Here is a 20621-nt window from a genome sequence, read left to right on the forward strand (position 1 = left end):
CACAGTCAGAAATATCCACTATACAGGTTACACATTTACATTACAGACCTGGCATGTACATTTCATTACCCTTCTTGTTCTCAGCGCTCTTGTTCAAGCACGACAATCTCCTACCCCCAGCAGCGCTGTTCTCAGAGCTCACAGCCAACTAAAAGCTAAATAGGAGACAAGAGGAGTTAATAAGGCTTCCCCCCCTTTGTTTACTGAATGGCTACACCTCTCTGTTAAGGGTTCCAACTCCAGGGGTGTAACGATTGAGAACCTGACAGAAAGTTCTAACTTCAATGTATTTCTCTGGCCCAGTCCCTTGACCACTGGCACAAGTACTCGAACCTGACAGTTCGTGCCTGGAGTTAATAAGCAGAAGTCAAGTTCCCCCAAGGTCTACTGGGAAGGCCTCAACACTTCATAGCCGTGTTTACTGTTCAGTCACAGGGGTTAAACAAAGCCGGCACAGCCGCCTCCCACTCCCTCACTCCCCGGCTTACTTCTGGCTTTGCAGACGATACAGCTGGCGTTGCCCGTGTCACGCGGTGCCTGGGAAGACTTCCAGCAGTTGTCGTGGCATGTCAGAGAAGCCTACCCCAGTCCGAGGTGCTCCACCGAGGCGTCCGATGTGGCGCTTCTGCCTCCTCGATGTTCCCGCTGACTGGAGCTCTGCCTTGACGCACCTCCGATGACGCGACCGGCCCCTCCTGACTCCGCCTTGCGCCCGCCTCTTCCGACGCGCTGGGTCCTTCTTGCCGGTTCCGGCTCAGCGCACCTCTTCCGACCCGACGGCGTCCTTCTCCGCCTCGCAGGCAATCAGCTGGGCTCTGCTTCGCTTCCCGCCTCTTCCGGCGCCTCAACGGAGCTCTTCGAAGGACGAGGCAAGTCAGCTGGGCTCTCCCTCTTCTGTTGCCCTCACGTCAGGAAATGCACTCGGTGGCAGCGTCGCTTCCAGGTAGGGACGACAGCTGGTTTTGCCGCTTTCCCCGTCAAGGGGAGGGGGGGTGTCGATCTGGAGCGCTGCAGTCGCGAGCATTGCTATTTGTTACCCCCTGAATTTAGGGTCAGTTAGCTTGGGGCTGGGTCCCAGCTTGCCCCTCTGCACACAACCTTCAGGATGGGACTAACCGGTCCCTGGTAGCCACACTTCAGGGATTACAGTTCTTGACAGACTCGCCACAGAGTTCCTGGTAACTTGAAGATGGTCGCTGACACAGTGGGGTTTGGTCAGCCTAGGTGGGGGCACTTCCCAGTGAAATGACAGCCGGCCCGCAGGTCAATCTTGTCACCACTAGTGCACAATCCTCCTCCTCAAGTCGCCTCTCTCCACACTGGTCACCTCAAGTAATGCACAAAATGGCTGCTGGTCACTGGCCTTTTGTAGGGTGGCCTGAGACCTGCAGAAGTCACTGGTTGCTTCTAGAAAATTCCTTATGTTAGCCTATGGCCTGTTCTCCAGTAGTGTCCGTTATGGCAGTTGGTGGACACCATTTTAGGTTTCTGGATGTCCCTAGATTTTCAAGGGGCTTGACTAGGCCTCACAGGTTATGAGGGAAAAATGGCGTCATAGCCAAGGAACACCTAGCCCCCTGACAGCACTGAAAAATCCTGGTGGACATATATAAAAAATAAAAACAGAAACTCTGGGAGGCCAAGGGGGACAAAAATAAATAATGCTGGTTAGAGTATCCCCAGACGAAGACAGGTCTAACAGGCACATTGGTTAATACTGCCGGCTTTCTTCGATCCAAGTGACAGGTACAACATGACTCCCTGACCATCCCAATATGGCCGCCATAGTACCTGCTTTTACCACGTGACATTTTTCAAGCGGGTGGTTACGCATCAGCGAACGCCGGTGCATTTAAATAACACCGACCGCCGAGCTCATTTATCTACTCGAGCTCGGCGGAGATGGGTAGGTCTTCCCACGCGGACACGGGCAGATTGAGGTGAGTGTGACCATCGAGAGCATTAGAAAGGAGGTCAGAGCAATCCACATCAGACTATCGCCTTGCCTGTGATTGTAGCTCAGAGACTTTTCTTTACTTTTCTTATGTGCTCCATATAGCTACACCCATTAGACTCACCCCCGTTGTACTGACCCGCCGACCCCTCATGTGGCAAGTAGTCCCTGACCTTTAGGTGAGTAGGGAACTTGCTCATTTTTACAACACCGCTTGTATGGTCACAGTGTGAGATTAGTGGTGTGCAATCACAGTGTGATTTAGCCGGCGTCTTCATCACTAGAACTGCTCTTTAAATGACACTGGATGTGATTAATATCCCTCTAAGACTGCTGCATTTTTATTTTTAACTTTGTTTTTAAACCACCAACTCTACTCTACCACGCTTTCCTGCACGTATATAGAGTGTGTGTGTGCTCCCCACAACGCACGCTGCACGCGCGATATACCTAGGCATGCACCGGTTGTGCTCAGAGTTCTACAGTACCACCAGCATGCCACATCATGTTCATGCCCTGGCGATGACTTGACTTGTTTTGGTTTACAGGAAACGTTATAACCATTGCTTGTTTTTTGTCCTCTGTGTTTAGGCATAGGAGCTTCCACAGAGGTAACTCACACCACATACATGACACAAGCATGTTGTTGTTCCTTTTCTTTGCACTTTTTGTAAGGTCCTGATGAATCGCGGGTGACTTTACCCTGAGCGAGAAACATGTCGACCAGTCTCACTTCTAGCGATCTCTAGGGTCACTCGACCTAACCTGTTGATACCTAGCGAGCTAGTTCCACATTTTAATTGCAGCCAGGGGACCCCCAGAATAAAGTGAATTCCGGTACCCCTTGCTACATTTTAATAACCTCACCTAATATCATACCATCCTGCCCACATACCCCCACTTCACCATAAGGCTGTTGGATAAAAAGATCTCCGCCAAAGAGCCCCTCATTGAGGTGAGCCTGTCGGGGGTTGCACCGCCTCCCCGACGAGGAGCAAACGCCTATGATGAAGCATGACACCCTTCTGGGTGTGTGAGGCAACTACATCCAACACAATGGATGCCCTAGGGTGTCACTTAAACACCTTCGGTCACGCCAGTTAAACCTCCCTAGTCTGTCCACAGGAACAGTTCAGCAACCCCCTTTTTGCGTCATCTGTACTAGATACGGACACATGCTGATACTGGACCTTCCACCTTTCAGAGTGGTAATCTGTGTCCGTTGATCAAGTGATCAAATCTCCTCCCTCTTCTTTGAGAAATGCCATTTGTATTTACTCATAAGAAGGCAGTAAAATCATTCTTGCATGAGTCAAAAAAGAAAAGCACAGGAAAATCTGCCTTTATGTTTTTTGTGAGTTCTTTATAATCTGCCCAATGCTGTGCTTCGACCTGCTACAGGGTACACAGTGGGTTGCGTTTACATCTCTAGAATAGCTTGTAGACAAACAGGCCTGCTTTTTTCTGCCTGGTCACTCTTTCACCCACTTATCCCATTTCTTATGTATAAATGGTAATGCCAGAAATATTTTATGTAGGATTAATTATAAAATAAATAAATGAAGGAGGGGTTCCTTGCTCATCTGTAGTTGCTCAGGATGCCCTGCTGAGTCACCTCTGTTATGATATTTTGATTGATATGTGCATTTCTTTTAATAAAAAAGAGCATTGGTTGTGCAAGTGCCTGGTACAACATTATCTGAGGAATTTCAGACATTGCCTGTACCTGTGGGATGCAAAGAGGTCTATCTGTGAGGGGGCTGAAATGAAGAGTCTACCATCCGGTAGCTGTACTACTTCAGAAGCTGGAAAATAGTTCAAGAAACTAATTCAAGAGACTAGGGAGGTTTCTAGCATGAACCAAGATGTCCTTAAAACAGGAACCTGAGAGGTCTTTTTGAGAGTCCCATCAAGGGAATCCCTGCAGAGGCCTCCAAACCTCTTCGTACGCCTAATGGCAAACACATCCTGAAGAGGATTCAATATTGGGTCTCCTGCCAGCCAAGACTCTGGGTGACATAGATATAGAGCACCAGCTATAGCCTGTAGAATTGCCTTTTGTGTTGGCACCTAACCATTGCCTGCTTGTATTGGTCTCCATGATAATATCAGTAGTGGTGCCCAAATGTTGTTCTAGCTATTCAAGGTTTCATATTTTCTAACCACTAGTGTAAATTGTCCTAATATTCTTTGTCAAGGTGACCCTAATCCAAGTCAGAAATAATTCCTTAGTAGCGAATGGGCAGCCAAGAGACTAGGGTCTTGCAGAATTGCTTCTTTCCACTTAGGCTTTATGAGAGCAATCTTCTGTTGAACTTTGAGGGTTCAAGAGTCTATTCACCATGACAGCAAGGTGGTCCATACCCTATGCCAGAGTGTACAAGTGCATCTTGAAGTTCATTAGGATTCAGAGGTGTGAAGAAGATAGTTTTGGGTTGGGGTGCTAAGCTTGTTTCACTGGACACCAGTATATCACGAGGATGCTAGTCAGATATATTTTAAGGCAAATGCCTTTACTTATCCGATGGATGATCTCTGCCTGGAAAACCTTGGAGAAGGTCAGATGGGAGGTAACTAAACTATTACACACTGTCTCTCCACTGGGACTTGAGGAACTCCTGTGGAAATTAGCCTTTTTAGGGGCCTACCAATGCAGGGGTTCACCCGTATCTGTCCACTGGTCCTTGAACCAACAAAATAGAGATTGGCACGGAAGCTCGAATATCAAGAAAACAAGTTTATTAACACTCATGAGTGGGACTACATCAATACAACACCCTTGGGCACTGTATGAGGTAGTACATGGAATACAGAAACCAAGGGTCTTTTATACCCTGTTTGCTGCTGATTAAGCATGGAGACTCAAATAGAAGGTACAGGCGTACACAGGAGTAGCTATCGACTAACAAGGGCAGACAAATATCACTTGGTCAGCAAAGTGGAAGGGGAAACAGAACTACTTACTTCAGTTAGAATAGACTGACAGTTACATTCTAAAACAGGTGCATTCTAGCATCAACAGGCCTTCCTGAGTTCATACATTGCTCTGACTTAGAATAGAAGGAGTTTACTAAAGCTGATGACTCAAGCAGAATAGAAAGGCAGACAACAGTGAAGACGGCAGAATCACATGGCTAATCCAAATGGATGCCACAAACAAAATGGCTTTAGCTTATGTTAACATAATTTCTGCAATTTCCACACTCCTAGTGACCTTTATAGATCTGGCTGGAAAAAAACATTCTTGAGGATGAGCCTCACATTCAGTGGCCGATGTGTGAATATCTTTCAAGCGGCAGACAGCCTCCATTTTTAAGTGTCCGGAGGTCACTTGTTGGTCTCGGGTTCAAAGGTTTGTCGTGAGCAATGGCCATTTTCTTTCTCTTTATTCCACACATGTAAGAGGGAAATAACGACTCAGCCTTCAGAAGGAGCCAGCACAATAGTCCTTTATTTGAGCATTTGAAAAGAATGTGATTTTTGCTTTGTTCTGCGTGCCAGTTCCTAGCGTGAATAAGAATGTATGCATGTTAAAAGTGCAAATAAAATATTTTGGCTTGTGTGAATATCATACATAAATGTAGACTTATTTCTGTATAATGCTCTGGTTTCAAAATCATTTGCACCATCATAGTTTGTATCCTGATTTTTGTGCCTCCAATGTTTAAATCGAGGGCACATTATTAGCATGTAATATTAACTTCTAGCATCTGTTATTGTCTTTGATATGTGTGTCTCTAGTTCTAGATGCTCTCTTATACAGGTAATCTCTGTTGCATATCAAAACATTGTATACCTTAATATTATCTGACATAAACATTGTGTCCTAAAACTCTTATGAAAAAATATCATCTCCAGTGGGTCAATATTTTTGTAGACAATATTTAGTACATAATGTCTATGGCAGGCAATATTCTGACAATGATATTTGGTATCACACCGTAGGAATGAGGGTGAATAGATAAGTCCAAAACCTGTTAAAAATATTTCCGTACTAGAAAAACAAGGGTTTGTCACTGCTTCTTTATGACAATTAAGATTTTTCGTGCCCTGAATTTTTTTTCTCATGGAATCTAATTGATGCTGAGAAGTTCCAGTGGCATGCTAGCCAGGTCGCTTTGGAACTGGGCGATACAAAAGGGGATAATGGATGGAGCGTTTGAGCAAATCAAACACTCACCCCCAGTCAACGGATCTGGGTTTAATCCATCACCATTCTTTAGCTCACTCCGCCACCCCAGTTCAGACATGGCTATATGCAAATCAGTCTGACCCTGTGCCTCATGGGAACAGTCCAGCCCGAACTGCCAAGCCATGTCTTCCCTGGACCGGAAACAAGCATCCTGGGACCGGTTTCAGATTCATAATCCTCATCAGCCAGGCTATCTTGAATCCAGTGGCAAAGTGAGCAAGGGACTCACGTCTGAGCATACCCTGCCAACTTAGGGCGAACAAAGCGATACAAAAGGAGATGATGGGCGGAGCGTTTGAGCAGTTCGGGCTGGCTTGTTCCCATGAGGCACAGGGTCAGACTGATTTGCATATGGCCATGTTTGAACTGGGGTGGCGGAGTGAGCTAAAGAACGGTGATGGATTAAACCAGATCAGTTGACTGGGGGAGAGTGTTTGTATTGTCAACGCTCCGTCCATCATCCCCTTTGGTTTTTCTTTGTTCGCCCTAAGTTGGCAGGGTATGCTCAGACGTGAGTCCCTTGCTCACTTTGCCACTGGATTCAAGCAAGCCCGGCTGAAGACGGCTGTAATGGCAGAAACCGGTCATGGGAAGCTTGATTCCGGTCCAGGTAAGACATGGCTTGGCAGTTCGGGCTGGACTGTTCCCATGAGGCACAGGGTCAGACTGATTTGCATATGGCCATGTTTGAACTGGGGTGGTGGAGTGAGCTAAAGAACGGTGATGGATTAAACCCAGATCAGTTGACTGGGGGTGAGTGTTTGTATTGTCAACGCTCCGTCCATCATCCCCTTTGGTTTTTCTTTGTTCGCTCTAAGTTGGCAGGGTATGCTCAGACGTGAGTCCCTTGCTCACTTTGCCACTGGATTCAAGCAAGCCTGGCTGAAGACGGCTGAAATGGCAGAAACCGGTCCTGGTAAGCTTGATTCCGGTCCAGGGAAGACATAGCTTGGCAGTTCGGGCTGGACTGTTCCCATGAGGCACAGGGTCAGACTGATTTTCACTGGGGTGGCGGAGTGAGCTAAAGAACGGTGATGGATTAAACCCAGATCAGTTGACTGGGGGTGAGTGTTTGTGTTGTCAACGCTCCGTCCATCATCCCCTTTGGTTTTTCTTTGTTCGCCCTAAGTTGGCAGGGTATGCTCAGACGTGAGTCCCTTGCTCAGTTTGCCACTGGATTCAAGCAAGCCCGGCTGAAGACGGCTGTAATGGCAGAAACCGGTCCTGGGAAGCTTAATTCCGGTCCAGGGAAGACACGGCTTGGCAGTTCGGGCTGGACTGTTCCCATGAGGCACAGGGTCAGACTGATTTGCATATGGCCATGTTTGAACTGGGGTGGCGGAGTGAGCTAAAGAACGGTGATGGATTAAACCCAGATCAGTTGACTGGGGGTGAGTGTTTGTATTATCAACGCTCCGTCCATCATCCCCTTTGGTTTCGCTTTGGAACTGGTTCACACCTAAGACACCCATACATTACAGTCACAGCCGACTTGATTCGCAGGTGGGTGGTTGCTTTTTACACTGCGAGAAAGCAGTGCGGAGACCCTCCTCCGCCCTAGTGGAGAAGCCACCCTGTCACAGATTAGGCAAAGGGTAAAGCTAGCATACACTGATGGCAGTGACTGGTTGTACTGCAAATCCCTTGTATTGTATTGCACCGGCTGCACACAAGAGGAGTAGAAGCTAGAGTAAATGCAGTCACCGTTGAACAAAGGACGTGGCTGAGTATCTGGCAGGTTCTGCACCTATTCTCCTTATTCATTGAGTTTCTAATCCGTTTTATTATCAATATCTCCTAGTCTCTGGTGTCATCCCTATGCAGAGATACATATAAAATTGAGTAGTACTACTTTAGTCTATTGATTTTGGAATGCCTTTGTACTTGATGTGAAAAGGCAGCAGTCTATAGCCGGTGCTGTTAACAGAGGGTGCAAAGCCCCCATTGCTCAAATACGGTGACCCACTATTCTGTGTTTCTCTTGTGGGCCTGTCCAGTGGGTTATGAGATATTGTACATCCTACACCAGACATGTAAGTTACACAAGTTACTGCACTCGTCATTCTTCTTTAGGTTTGAACCTAGGCAGCATCTGTATGTCCTTGTAAATGGAATGTCAACACAATTGCATAGTATGAATATGCCCCCCACTGGCTAATCAATATTGAACTTTTAGAACTGGAATCCCTAAAGTGCATCCATAGCATTAATCTATGGATAATACGGTTTTGAAAAAGTACACTGGGACATGGAAAACAGCATACTATTTTGTGCATTTTTACTCCATGGTATGAATGTCCTCAACCTTGCTACTACTCAGGAAGAGAGGAATGAAATAAAGTAATTCAAAAATATGATATGACACGTGGATCCTGTACGAGTTAATATTTAATCAAAGATTTGTATGATATCTTTTGGCTTGTGTTTTCTTGTTTTTCAGGTCAGAAGCTTTGGAACTCAAATCTGCAAATACTGAGGAATGCCTGGAAAACAGAACAGACCAATCCTCAGAAGAAATTACTGTTGATGTTGTGCAAGAACAAGCACCACCCGTAAGTCATGAAGACAGAGAAGAAACATACAAGCAACCACCTGAGAATCTGGAGGATGAAGGGGTAGGATTTCTAGCTAATCTATTGAAATATATATTTAATTACTCAATTATAATTGTTTAGATAATTGAAGCAAGTTTCTGTAATGAATACACAGAATCTTGGCTTGTGGCCATCCTCGGTACCATGCCTGTAAGTGGAGACCTCGCTCTCCCAATTTTCAAGGCCCAATAAGCACAGACTTTGTCTCTGTCGCGGGCGCTCAAGGCCCAGCGGAGGCCAGTCAGGTTCCTGCCTTTTGTCTTATCCATTATACATTTCTCCTTGCCTCCAAACACTGTATGGAGCTGTGACTGCTTTGCTCTTGGTGTACGGGATGTCCTCCATCCAGCTCCTCAGACACAACAGGGCCTTCGTCATGGCCTTCTGCGTTGCTTAGGTCGCTTTTGACATAGGACCTGCCTGTCACTCAGGCCCTGCTTCCAGTCCCCCTACTCCTACAGCCCTCTGCACTTATCGTAGGATGAACCCTGAGTTCATCTCATGACTACTTTCTCTAAAACCTATTATACTGCTAGGGCCAGATGAGCCAAACCTTTCTAAAGTTCCAAATACTCCAATTAGAAGTTTACAACAGCAAACAGGCTTCTTTAAATGTACTAAATACCATTTTGGAAGCTTACAACTTTTACTGACTCCTAAAGTGGGACTGTGACCACATACCATTTTGTTATTTAGAAGGGGTGTGTTGTCGACCGAAATCTATTTGAAAAACTGTGAAGAGTTAACAACTGCCTAATTGGGGGAGTGGGGTAAACCATTTGTAAAAGGAAAGGGGCCATATCTGATAGAGACATCTAGCCACAGATTCTTTAACTTAGAATATCCCCTAGGCGCCAGTCTGGCTCAGGAGTCTTTTCAGCAGTACCTCTGGCTGTGCTCTGACATCTTCCACGGATATGATGTCAGTGGAGCCATATCAGTCTCTCCCGGCTAGCTGACGTTAGTTTTCTTCTTTTCCGTGCTGCAACGCGGATCCATGAGAAGTAGTTCCTCTGGCCTATTTTTTGTTTTTAGTCCTCTCTGACTCCTTGCCTGTCAGGGAACAGTGTGTTGATGCCTTTGGGCTTCAAATGGTGTGAGTCCTGTACGTGACAGATGTCAGCGATGGATCCGCACACGATTTGTATGTGGTGCTTTGGTGAGCACCACAACTCCAAGGAGAGCAGCGCCTGTCGAAAGCTAAAGCTGAAGTCCCTGCTGGAACGTAAGATGAAATTGTTGTCGGACTGGAATTCCTGTTCGGAGTCCTGGCGTCATCGCTCTCCCTCTCCAGTTGGGGCTCCGGTTCAGGGCAGGTTGCGGAGTCATTTCTGAGGACGTCAATCGCCTTCCTCAGGTAAGCACAAGAGGAAGTCATAGAGGCCGTCTGCCTCATGTAGTGCCTGTTGTTCCCGGTCTTTCTGTACATAGTCCCTCAGCAGTCGACCCCCGCCTACCAACCATTTCCTGGTGTTGGGGCGACAGGCTACCTTTGGGCCGATCCCTCTCCCTGGCTCACCATTGGGTCCGACAGAGGTAGTAGAGACTCAGATTGGGAGCTCGTCGGCAGATTTGCCCTTGGCGCCAATCGAATGCCCTGACTCCGGATCCGGAGTCGCTGCAACATCGGGAGTCGGCCTGGTGGGGCTTCCCATTCAAACCTCAAGCCACAGTCCACCTCCAGCATCAGGGGACAGTCTGGTGGGGCTCCCTGGAATGACGTCTGCCTCAGCCGCAGCGGTGGAATTGTATCTGAGTCGGCGCCGCCCCACACCGCAGTCTCCAAAAAATAAAAAATATATGCATATATATGTGTATGTAATAGTGTATACTCACTGCGAGAGTACACACATTCTATGTTTTTCCTTGTTGCAGTATCTTGGGTTTCTTAGCCACAGATTCTGTCTCTCTTTTTCTCTCTCTCTCTCTCTCTTTTTATGAGAGCGATCCTTGTGTGTGTATCCGGCTTCTGCCGGTTTTCTTTCACCATTATACTTCTGTGTATGGTTGATCAGTATGACTACTTGGTGATACATCCAATGTCTTTTTGCCGACGCCTCTGTGCTGTCGATGCTACATTTCATAGGCTTTTTCATGTGTGTGGTGTGGCTCCAGGGTTCATACAGGCTGCCTATGTGTATCCATACTGTCCACATACATGTATCTCCTTGTATTTATGGTTGTGTATGTCTTGGCATCAATGACATCTGTCTCTCTGCATGTCCATCTTGGCATTCACTGTTGTATATGCTCATTTTGTACTATCTGACTCTATCGTACTGTTGTGTCTTTTCTCTAGCATGTTATTTTTTTGCAGGTCCATGGATCCTGAGCACAGTTCTGCTTCTTATTCTTATTGCAGAAGCTTATGGATTTCTTCCATTAGGCACTAGCCATTTTGGCTTCTATGATTTTCCCTCTTTTCTTCCTGGCAGGTGAGGTTATTGAACGGTCCGCTGCCGGAAGGTGGTACCATTGCCTTTTCTTGTTGATTTTCCTGTTACAGAGCGTAAAGAGGCTGGTGTCAGCCACGTTTACACTTGCTGTCCCCACCTGTTTTGGTCCATCTTTTTAGTGGATTGGTTGTCTTTTGGAACCTGGCGGGGTTTATCGCAGACCCCCTCCTATTAGGTATAGCTTTGGTATATATTCTAAGTTAAGGAATCTGCGTCTAGATGTCACTATCAGATGAACAAGTAACTTACCTTCGGTAATGATGTTTCTGGTAGATACACAGTCTAGCAACAGATTCCTTAATGCCAACCCATCATCCCCGCTCTGCGAGGACCTTTTCTGGTTTGGGTTCTACCCACTGGTCTTTTCTGTCAGTGATCTCTACCTTCATGTGTATTTCTCTACTTCACATCCTTTAACAAGTCAGGATGTCTTCTTCTGTTTTACCTGTTGCTTCTCCACCCATTCTCGCAAATAGATGGTGAGCTCATATACCCATGCACGCTCTGGCACCCTGGCTTCTTTTCCAGTGTCGAGGTTGGTCATGTCTTCTCCCCTCCCACCTCCTCTTTATCCATTAGTTTGGGGCCTCTTCGACTCTGAAACAGTCACGTACTCATCTTTAGTGCGTGTGGTTGCACATTATCTGTTGTTGCAGAAATGTGTCACTTGTCGTAACTTCATGTTGCTAAAGTCTTGTTATTGTCTTTCATGACATTCATGTAGCGGCAGACTGCTTGCTGTTTGCTTTATAGGAGGGTATCGTTCTTTGTATATGCGTGACTGTTTCTATGAGGCGAGTACTCTGCTCTCGCCCTTCAGTCACTCAAGTTATGTAGCGGTTTTCTCTACAATGCAGATTGAGGTTTCTCTTAATTTTATTATTTCTTATCATTGTCGTCTTAAAAGATGTTTAACCCTTTTTGGCACACTTTTCTCACACATTCAGTTTTAATGTTGGCTCCGCATTGTGGCGCGGAAGCGTTTTCCCATAGTAAACTGTCGTCAGCACGCTAAGAGGAACTTATTTGGCTCCACTGACGTCATATCCCTGGACGACGTCAGAGCGGAGCCATGCACCGCCGTCCCCCGGCACGCAGAGGTACTGTTGAAAAGTCTCCAGATCCACACTGGCGCCTGGGGATATTTTAAGTTAAGGAATCTGCGTTAGATTGTGTCTCTACCAGATACATTGCTACCAAAGGTAAGGAACTTGTTCAATAGGACCTCTTTCCCTTTGTGAATGTTAAAAAAATGACTGTTGGGGAGTAAGCAGTGAGCATAAGGACCACTGCTGACTCACAAACCAACTTATGATTGAAAGTAATCGTTTTTTTGGAAAATGCAGCACTGTTTCATTTAAGGAAAACGGGCTTCACTTTAAAAAAAAAATGACTTAATTGAAAAGCGAGCACATGGATGGCTGATCTTGGCAGGCCACCATCCCTTAGATTGCTTCCAAACGAAGTGAGTTGCAGTTTTTCGACCTGTTTCATTAATATTCATGAGGTGATCAGTTTAGTTTGCAACTAAACGTTTTCCTACTAGTACATAGGTCGATTTGTAAAAATCTCTACTGGCCACAAAAATGCTGGTTGCAAATTCTGTCCACTTTTTTGCAACCAGTAAATAACACATCTGGCCCTTCGTTCGGCTCACCCACCCCTCCCTCCAAATCTTTGAGAAGTTTTACGAAGAAGTTATCACGGTAACTTTATGGAGCTCCCTGGGTTTGCTGAGTCGATTTTTGTGCAAGACTAACATCTGCTACATTTATGGGTCAGGCTTAACCTTTAATTTTATTTTGGATTGATTTTTTTAATTTAAATAATATTATAGTATAAAGGTGTGTACATCACGTATAATGTGCATTTTTCATCAGCTCATCTTCCACTGAGCCTTCCAAGTGAACCCTCACCCATACTTTTATCATTTATATTCCATCACTCATCACACAAAACAAATATCATTCACAGCCCACACGTATGCAATAAAAAAGACACTCCCCATTAACTACCCATCACACTCCAAACACTAACACAGGGACTTTCACAGAGTGACTACCTTTAGGAGTTAGGAAAAGTTGTCCAACTCTCATACAAGGAGAAAACACGTCTTGGTGGGCCAAACAATTGCATGTACAATAAATTAGGCCTGGGAGAAATGTAATTTACACTGCTTAATTCACTAATTTTGGGGATTTCACTTCATGCTCATAACGCGAAATTACGCCACTTCGTATAAATATGTGGCATTTGCGATAAAAATGTACATCACACTCACAGAAACAACAGAATGTGTGCATCTTTAGTGCACTATTTTTGTTTGTGAAAAATACTTTATGTCAAAAATTGACACAAGACGCATTTAGTGCTAAAATATAACGCTTAATGACAGATTTGCTTTTCATATGAGTGTGTGTAATTTCACATAATTTTACCGAAACTGAGGGTAATTACGTGAAAGCAAATTACTCTTATTTCACACACCACTACAATAGATTAGTATTATACGGCGTAATGATTTCCTCATGTGTAATGGCGGAATTAAAATATGAATGGAGTCTTCGTGCTGGTGTTTGGGCAACAAAGGGAGCAAACACTGGCAAGATGGATTGCATGAGTGAGTATCCTATAGCCTTACATTGTCATGTGTTAGTTCTGTATTTTGTAACTTTTTCGTGATGCTGTTATGCATCTACATGTTGACATATATGATGCTGTGATTATTTATTGTATTCTGTATGTAGTGAGTTGAGGACCTGCCTGTGCAAGATCCCATTCCTGTTTCAGAGTCATCAATAGTGGGGTTGTCTTTGCATACATGATACAGTTCTGTTTTTTTTTTTATTTTTTTTTTTTATTGAAAGTTCATGATAAAAGCATATCCAATACATACGAGAAAAACACATTAATACAAAAAGACCAAATAAGTATACATCAAGGATGTTAAAACAGATAAGAAACCGATACTGTAGGAGGAGTAATAATATATATGTGAAGGACAAGAGGGAATTTCTACATAGATATTAAGAACTGAGGCACCTGATTTTTGAACGCCTCCATGCTGCCACGGGCGACCACAACCTTAGTCCCATATCCCTGGATTTCACTCCCTTCAGTGCGTACAGCTCCGATCCGATGTTATGGATCCCGAGCAGCCTACAGATCCACATCTGAAAGGTTGGGGCATCAGAGTCCTTCCATGCAGCAGCAATTAGTATTCTAAAAACAGCTATTGCTAAAAACACAAGTGCCTCCGCCTCGATGCTTAAACCCTGTTTGGCGTCAAACCCAAATATTAAAAGTGTAGGGGATAGGTCGATCCTGACAGCTAGCAGCCCCTCTAAAAACTTTGCAATTTCGTTTTTGATTGGCCCTAGCTTCTCACAGCTGCAAAACATGTGGAGCAGATCAGCAGGGCCCTTACCACATCTAGGACAGTTGTTATCCACTCTCTTACCCCAATCATACAGTTTAGCCGTTGTATAATATAAGTTGAATAGGGTTTTAAAATGCTGTGCTCTTAGGTTTGAAGAGCGTAAAAACCTTTTATCCATGAGGATAGCTCTGTCCAGGTCGATATCGGGATCATTCAGTTTCCCAGCCCAGGTAGCCTCTGTCTTAAGCATATCATCTGGCAGAGTTCCCAAGAATAGTGCATATATTTTCCTTATACGGCGACCGCCACCCTTCATATAATCTAATAGTATACATTCTTTTGATATATCTATAGCAGGTCTTTTGGATTTAATTGTGTTAGTCAATTGTATATATTTAAACTCTTGAGGGCCTTGAAGTGAGTATCGTGTCTTTAAGAGTTCAAGGGGCCTCAGGGCATTCTTTACCATAACTTGGCCCAATGTAGTGATTCCCTGCATTTCCCAGTGTCTCCAAGAACCATCACTGCTTAAGTGCGGGAATAACCCTGATTTCCAGAGAAGAGTATGTTTATTAAACTTAGGAATGCTCTGGTTTTTTTGTATTGCTAGCCATACCACCCGGATATCTTCCAGTATTTTGTAGCCTGGGGATTTGAAAAAACGTTTATCATAGTTCCTTAACAGTATACCATACGCCTCATTCCCTAGTGCTAACTGGTATATGGATGGGATACTGCACTGGGAGTGTATCGTATCAGCAGGGAAAAAAAGTATAGCCATATCAGTGAGGAGACAAGACCAGTGATATAGTTTTAAGTTAGGTATACCCAATCCACCCTGTTCCTGGGGTAGAGACATAAATTTAATTGATCTCCTCACCTTGCCGTATTGCCAAAGGAAGTTCATAAAAATAGCCTCCATCTCCCTGATCAGAATATCATCTATTTTAAAGGGGATTGACCTAAACTTATATAGGATTTTTGGGAACATTGCCATTTTAATGACATTGGCCCTACCTATAATTGATAAGTGGAGAGTATCAATTCTTTTTAGGTCCTGTTTCATTTTCAGCAGTAGTGGTGAGAAGTTATCTTTGATGATTTCCTGTGTCTGGGCATTAATTGTGATTCCCAGATATACTACTGAATCCACATATCTATCATCCAGTTTGACTGTTTGGTTTGAACATAATACCTGTGTTTTTGCCACATTAAGTCTATATCCAGAGACATTCCCGAAATCGGAGGTGATATTGATTATTTCTCTCATAGCACTAGCTGGATCGACAGTGGTGATGGCTATGTCGTCCGCATATGCGAGAATTTTGGTCTCAAGACCATTGATAATAATTGGTTTAATATTAATATTGCTCATAATGCGGCAAATCAGGGGATCGATATAAAGTGCAAATAGGATAGGTGAGCACGGACACCCTTGTCTAGTCCCTCTTGAAATCTGGATAGGGTTGGAGGCCTCGCCCATTAACTGGATGCTAGCTATTGGATTGTGATACATGGCCTTAATACCCTGAAGAAAACGGGGACCAAATCCTTTGCCGACCAATACTTCCCAGAGAAAGCCCCACCTGACCCGGTCGAACGTCTTCTCTGCGTCGAGGAGGATCATCGCGATCCCCCCTCCCCCCGTGCATGCAAGTCAAACAGAGTTATAGCTCTTTTCATATGGTCGGTAGTACCTCTGCCAGGGATAAAGCCATGCTGCCAAGGAGAGACGAGGCCCGCGATGATCCTACCCATCCGTAAGGCCAATATTTTAGCGTAAAGTTTATTATCGCTATTGATTAGTGATATAGGCCGATAGGAGCCCGGGCTCTCCTTGGGTTTGCCCTTTTTATGAAAGACCACAATATTGGTTTTAGTCCAGGATTCAGGAATAATACCTGTATTGATAACCCCATTAAATAGATCTAGCAGGAGAGGGGCCGTTTCTTCCCTCAGACATTTATAAACTTCAAGAGGTATAAAATCGGGCCCTGCTGCCTTGCCAGCTGAGAGATCTTTTAGTGCCTGAAGTAGCTCCTCCATAGTAATTTCCTGTTCTAAGGATTCCCTCTCATTGGACGTCAGATTAAGACCTGTATCCTGCCAATTACTACCAGGATGTACTGTATCTGCCTCCTCCTTATAAAGGACCTGATAGAATCGCCTAAAGACCTCTATGATTTCTATTGGTTTTGTATACATCTGCTCGCCATCTTTGATCTCGGTGATGATATTTTTTGAGGTGGCCTGTCTTATCCGAAGCGCTAGAGCCCTGCCAGCATTCTCGCCTGTTTCATACATACCTAATCTGCGGGTCTGATATTCTGCTGCAGCCTTCTTTGCTAATTGTCGCTGAATATCTGCTTTTATAGTATTTAGGCTCTCTAGACTCTGCGACCCCTGGATCCCGCAACAGACATCTCTTCTGTGTTGCTCCTCTGCCTTCACCAGTTTAGCCAAAAGACATTCCCTATCCTCCTTCATTTTTTTCCAAAGCCGTGCAGCAAAACTGATTGTCTCCCCTCTTAGACCAGCCTTAAAGCTATCCCAGACCATACCGCGGGAAGCGCTATATCTGTTGGCATCAAAAAAGGATTTGGACCACTCCTTCATATGTGTTAAATAGTCTCTGTCCACTAGTAATTTCCTGTCAAAAGACCATGGCCTCATTTTTTCCCTTGGTTTGATGACAGAAAAATTCAAGACAAGAGGATTATGGTCCGAGATTAGCTTCGGCAGCATTGAGATTTCAACATTACTAAATTGTGTGGCTGAGACAAACATATAATCCAATTTTGTATATTTATTAAATGGGTGTGAAAAGTATGTAAATCCCGGATCATTTTTCTTTTGGTTACCCCAGACATCCTTCAGGCCATAAGAGTGTAATATAGAGGACACTGCCCTAAATACTCGAGGCTTACGGCCGCTGTATGGGGTATTGCCTGTGAAGTCGGCTGAGATATTGAGATCACCACAAAATACCATGGGTGCTTGCCAGTTAATAAGCTCCCGTTCAATGTGATCCATCACCCCTGGATCGTCCAAATTAGAACCGTATACTGAGCATAGAGTGATGCCTAATTTTAATTCACAGATTGCCCATCTTCCCAGCGGATCATCTTTTGATTTTCTAGCACCTCCCAGTCCTACCCGGCCTAATATGGCTACCCCCCTAATGGTTGAGGTCTGTGAGGAGCAAGACAGAATTTCATACCCCCTTATGCTCAGCCAATGTTTCTTTTTCCATGGTAGGTGAGTCTCTTGTATACACAAAATGTCGGCCCTGATTAATTTAGCGTACTCCTCAAATTTTTCCCTCTTTTTCCAATTGTTCAGTCCTCCTATATTGAGACTGATTATCTTAATCCTTGACATATCCCTGGAGAGAGACGAGCCAACATACTAACCAGTCACATTTTATCATAAATCCGACATCCGCAAGTTTATCCACTTTCGACAACTCCAATATATCAATAGACATGTTTATTGCATGAACTTTCTTTTTGCTTTGTTTTCCCCCTCCACCCCCCCTCCCTCGAGGTTGCCCCCCCACCTCCCCCCCCTGACCCCAACTTACTCCCAGGTGAGGCGCGCAGACTGGGTCTGTGCGTGTGATGGGTGTGGCCCTGCGCTGGACACAGTGCAATCGATAGGTCCAAACTTCGACCTTAACCTTATGTGTACCCACAAATCTCCATAACGTGACACATTTCCCTTTATGAAATTCAAACTTAAGCTTAAACCAAGCTAGCCCCTCAATTTCCGCCAGTGACATACATTAAAGCCTTAGCCTTTGTTGGTTGCCATTAGTAGTATAACATGCTATAGAGAGTCTAGGAACTCCTTAGCCTTAATTTCCGAGGAAAAGTATATGATCTTGCCTTGGTGGATTATCTTCAACTGAGCAGGATTGATGAGATAGATCTGCACTCTTTTATCCTGGAAAGGTTTGATTAATTGTCTTAATCGCCATCGGCGTTCCACGGTGGTATGGCAGAAGTCCGGCCTGACAAAGAAGGACCCTCCTTCAAAGGTTCTTTTAGAGTCTGGCCGGGCTTTTTCTGCAATGGACTGGCGAAGAAGAAAATTGCCTATATAGATTAAGATCGCTCTAGGCTTATCCCCTTCTCTGGCGTATTTTCTCAGTCTGAAGGGTGTCCTGTGTGCTCTCTGTATTTCAGTGGTCCAGTTCCATCCGGCAATATCTGGAAAGGCTTTCTCGAATATTTTAACAATGAACATTTTGGCATCCTGACCCTCGGCCCCTTCCGGAATGCCCAGGACCCTGAGATTGTTCCTTCTTTGCCGGTTCTCTAGGTCCTCCAGCTTCCACTGGATGTCGATGGCTTGGGCTCCCAGTGTTACGACTTTATTTGTGGCTGCGGCCGCCTCAGCTTCCGTGGCGACCACCCTCTCCTCTAGATTTGAAACCCTGTCTCCAACGTTTACCCAGGCTTTTGACATCTTTCTAACCACTGCTTTCATTTTTCTTATTGCAGCTTGGGATTTAAGGCTGTCTGAACGGGTTTCTTCTCTGTGTGCCGTTATCCCCTGCTGGATTGATTCCATCATCGCCATCATTGACAACTGCGCAGTCTCGTTGTGCCTTATATCACCCGTGGCCAGGTTAGAGTTCCCTTGCAAAGATGTCGTAGGAGAGTGGTCCCACGTAAGTGCTGTGTGGTCCCTTTGAGGGGGCACGTTTTTGATGATAGATGACGGTAGCCCTGCCTCACTATCGCTCTCTGTCTCCGGATTACTGTCATCGATATCTGAGCTGTGTGGGTCATCATCATCCTCTGACCAGTTGGCCTCCTCTGTGACAGAAAAGAAACACTCACTCGGGGTCTTTTCTTTTTCCCCCTCACAATGCGTGACCCCGAGGTGAATTGTACTAACTGTAGAGTTGGCAAGTAAACCCCTATGTACCTCTAGGGCAGTGCACATCTCGGCTGTTGTTGAACCTCCTTGATTGCCCTCAATGTTGACTGGTGGGGCTGCTAGCTCTTCTGTTGGGAGGTTCAATGCGGGGTTCGTCGCGCATTGTGAGGACATTGAGGTGATAGCCTCACTGCTGACGGCGGCTCCGAAATCATCAGTCCTCGATTCAGCCATTAGAGACTCTGATTGAGTCGTTGGGATCATGTCCCCGCCCGCGGCATCCTCTCCAGCTCCCTCCACCTGAGATGACTGAGGGAGTTGTGCCTGCGAATGTATCTGCTGTAACTGCTGCTGCTGCAGATTCGGGACTGATTGTGCGACTGATTGCAGTGCTAGAGCTGTACCTGGATCCACTTCTGAGATAATGGCTGGTGTTGGTGGAGAAAGCAACTCAGGTAAAACAGATAGAGCGGGTAATGAGGATAACCCCGGTAATCCAGGCGCTGACGCTACCGAAACTGGCTCACTGTCCTTCAGTTTTTTGTTTTTTTCATTGCGATTCAGCATTTCCACCACGCTGACGGTCGCTGTGGCTGTAGCTTGTCGGGTTCTGGCTAAGGGTGGACGCATTTCTTTAGGGGTATTATGCCCTGCTGGCTGTAGAGGTTTTGCCCGCCCTGACCCAGTTTCCAATGCAACACCTTCCACCTCGATGCCTGCCATGGAGTCTGAGCCTAGAACAGTGTCTGCACTGCCACCATCAGCCGTGCCTTTCTTTTTTGTCTTGCCCCCAGTATTGCTTTTAGGAGCCATAGATAGTGCCAATATTATGAGGAGAGAAACCCTTTGCCTCGCCTTGACTGTACCTCCACTGTGGCGACCCCCTCCACCTCCTTGCACCAACCTGTCGTGACTGATGGATCTAACGGGTCTGTTTGAGCTGCTGCTGCTGCTGCCGTTTCTGCCGTTTCTGCTCCATTTTCCAAATCTCGCCGGCTTTGATCGGCCCCGCCTCCGAGCTCCGCGAGTCCTGCCGTGCACCAGCCCACCTCCAAGCAAAGCTGCAGCCAGAAGCCGCTGCAGACCCATGCGGAGCAACCTGGCATGGAGACCGCTGACGAGCACCATTGATCCCGTCACGCTCATGGAAGGTAAACAC

At 45.5% G+C, this 20621-nt stretch overlaps 1 protein-coding gene across 3 annotated transcripts in view; it reads left to right on the forward strand.

Annotated features, from left to right (window-relative positions):
• The window catches only part of FAM169A (family with sequence similarity 169 member A), a 369278-nt gene that overhangs the window by 280212 nt on the left and 68445 nt on the right, over positions 1–20621 (forward strand). For all 3 annotated transcript variants that reach the window (XM_086960774.1, XM_086960772.1, XM_086960775.1), the window contains exon 11: positions 8587–8761. In XM_086960774.1, coding sequence (XP_086816900.1) covers positions 8587–8761 — 175 coding nt within the window. The remainder of the gene's footprint in view (positions 1–8586; positions 8762–20621) is intronic.

The sequence above is a fragment of the Lissotriton vulgaris genome, chromosome 3_1 (genome assembly GCF_964263255.1).
Source record: "Lissotriton vulgaris chromosome 3_1, aLisVul1.2, whole genome shotgun sequence".
NCBI lineage: Eukaryota > Metazoa > Chordata > Amphibia > Caudata > Salamandridae > Lissotriton > Lissotriton vulgaris.